The sequence below is a fragment of the Nannospalax galili genome, unplaced genomic scaffold, assembly GCF_000622305.1.
Source record: "Nannospalax galili isolate Female #2095 unplaced genomic scaffold, S.galili_v1.0 scaffold1051, whole genome shotgun sequence".
Classification (NCBI taxonomy): domain Eukaryota; kingdom Metazoa; phylum Chordata; class Mammalia; order Rodentia; family Spalacidae; genus Nannospalax; species Nannospalax galili.
This window is the reverse complement of record NW_008331995.1, coordinates 846,267-848,248: the sequence shown is the minus strand read 5'-3', so window position 1 is coordinate 848,248 and position 1,982 is coordinate 846,267. Positions and strand designations below refer to the sequence as shown.

General features: G+C 46.5%; 1 protein-coding gene across 1 annotated transcript; it reads right to left on the bottom strand.

Annotated features, from left to right (window-relative positions):
- Window positions 1-1,182: 1,182 nt before the first annotated feature.
- Window positions 1,183-1,727, bottom strand: CUNH9orf129 (chromosome unknown C9orf129 homolog). The gene is made up of 2 exons (XM_029560617.1): window positions 1,650-1,727; window positions 1,183-1,470 (listed from the first exon to the last, which is right to left on the bottom strand). Exons 1-2 carry the CDS (start codon window positions 1,725-1,727, stop codon window positions 1,183-1,185), a joined length of 366 nt encoding a protein of 121 aa, XP_029416477.1.
- Between the last annotated feature and the right edge of the window lie 255 nt (window positions 1,728-1,982).

Sequence of the window (1,982 nt, the reverse complement as noted above, 5' to 3'; positions counted from 1 at the left end):
CTTCTTTTGCCTTCTGCCAGTGTTTCATAATTTAGAAAAAATGTTCCTTATCAAAATCAATCTACATTGCATTATATAGATATCTTGAGTTTGCTGATAGAGGTGAACTCTGTCTCAGAATTCTAGAGCAGAGAGAGCTTCTTAACCACCTGGCAGTCACCTTCAGATTTGGAGATTCACAGGGTGCTTGCTTGAAATGCAGATTTCTAGGTGGCATCCCAGAGATTTTGGTTCAAAAGATCATAAACCTATCATCATGCTAAACAGTTAATTTAAAAGTATGCTTGCTAAATAACAATTCTTAACTTCATCTTGAAATTTTCCACATATAGTCAATGAACACTTACTAACTTTACACTTTTCTGCTCCAGACAGGGTGTGCAGATGCAGAAAGCACTGTCCTGGGTCAGCAGGCATCTGCTCTCATTTTGCAGGTAGACACCAGCAAAACCTGCATGAATGTTGGAAACTACAGCTCTCTAATTTCTCATGTTCAAGAGCAAAAGTGGATATAGCACCTACCAGCCATGCTAAGCACCCATGAAGTAATAAGCAGCACTGGTTATCTATCCCATAAAGTGGAGCTCAAACTAAGGAAAGGAGACACAGACACAAAGGAAAGGTACTGCCTTATTCTTCCTTGAAACAGAATACTTTGAGGGACAGAGGTGGCTACATTCCAGATCTCCTCACTCCAGTGTATCTGTAACTGTATCTGTGAATTTCATACTCTCTGGGAAGAATTCTGACATGGGTCCAGGAAGCTTTCCATGCTTTTGGCTAAGCAAACAATGTTATTTCAAGAATGGGCCTATGGGCTGCTTAGTTTAAAGAAGGGGGGGAAATTCAGGGCTCCTTTCTCCCAGGAGGCCTCAAGGTTAGTGCTGTATGGTGACTGGCAGGGTCAGAGAACATGAGGGTCAGTGTAAATAGGGCCAGTGCTACCACCCCACATGAACCCCATACTTGAGGCATTACACAAACTAGTTCTTGTCAAACCCTCCCAGGTTCTTAGGATCTCTGGCCACGGAGCTAAGACAGTGAAACTTAGCACTGAGCAGACCTCTCCTAGGCATAGTACTTACCTGAGACAGATGCCTCCAGGATAAAACACCCAAGTAGCTATAGCTAGAGAGTACCCCCAGGTCACAGCACCAGAGCACTCTGTGAAATGGGGCATACTCACTTGGTTGCTCCTCCACTGCCCTCATCATTGTCCGATGAGGACGAGGTAGAAGAGCCAGGGAAGTAGGCAGAATCCACATGATTGGGGCTACCACTCTGGGCCGGGTTGATGGGTGAGGAGCGCTCATACAGAGGTTTGTGTTTCTCGTCATGAGGAATGTTGCTGTAGCTGTTCTGCTTTGTCAGATTCTTCCCACCTGGGTTCAGGTTGAGGGCCGGCTCAGGGAGGCTGTACGGGTATGGACCCTGGCCCGGGGTGCTCCCTGGGCTGGGCACCTGTGGGACCTGAGGCACAGAGCACAAGTCAGTACACAAGGCTGGTAGGGCCCAAGGCAAGCCTGAGCTGGCTGCCACCCCTTGAGTGATTTTTATTTGACACCGATATTTATCTCATATATCAACCCAAGAATTTAAAGAAGTTCGCATTCGAGGCACAGCCCCACTGGCCTACTGGGATGCCTTACTGCAGGCTTTGATTGCAGAGAAGTCCATGGAATGTCGAGCATCTGAGGGGGAACATATGGTGGCACCACCCCAGGCATTCCAAACGGATTTCGTCTGGCTGTTTCATCAGAATGGGAGGAAAATAATTTCTAAAAACTGTGAAGAGAATGCCATATCACCAAGATATCCCTGGGGTCAGCTGAGGGAGGCCCCAAGTGTCTTCACCCCCTCAGATACCCATACCACTGATTTTACTTCTTAGAAACCTTTAGGAACTCAGATTTAACATGTAGTTCCGGAGGCTATGGCTTCCACATCTTGTTTTCTAAAATGGAAACAAACCAAGCCTAAGC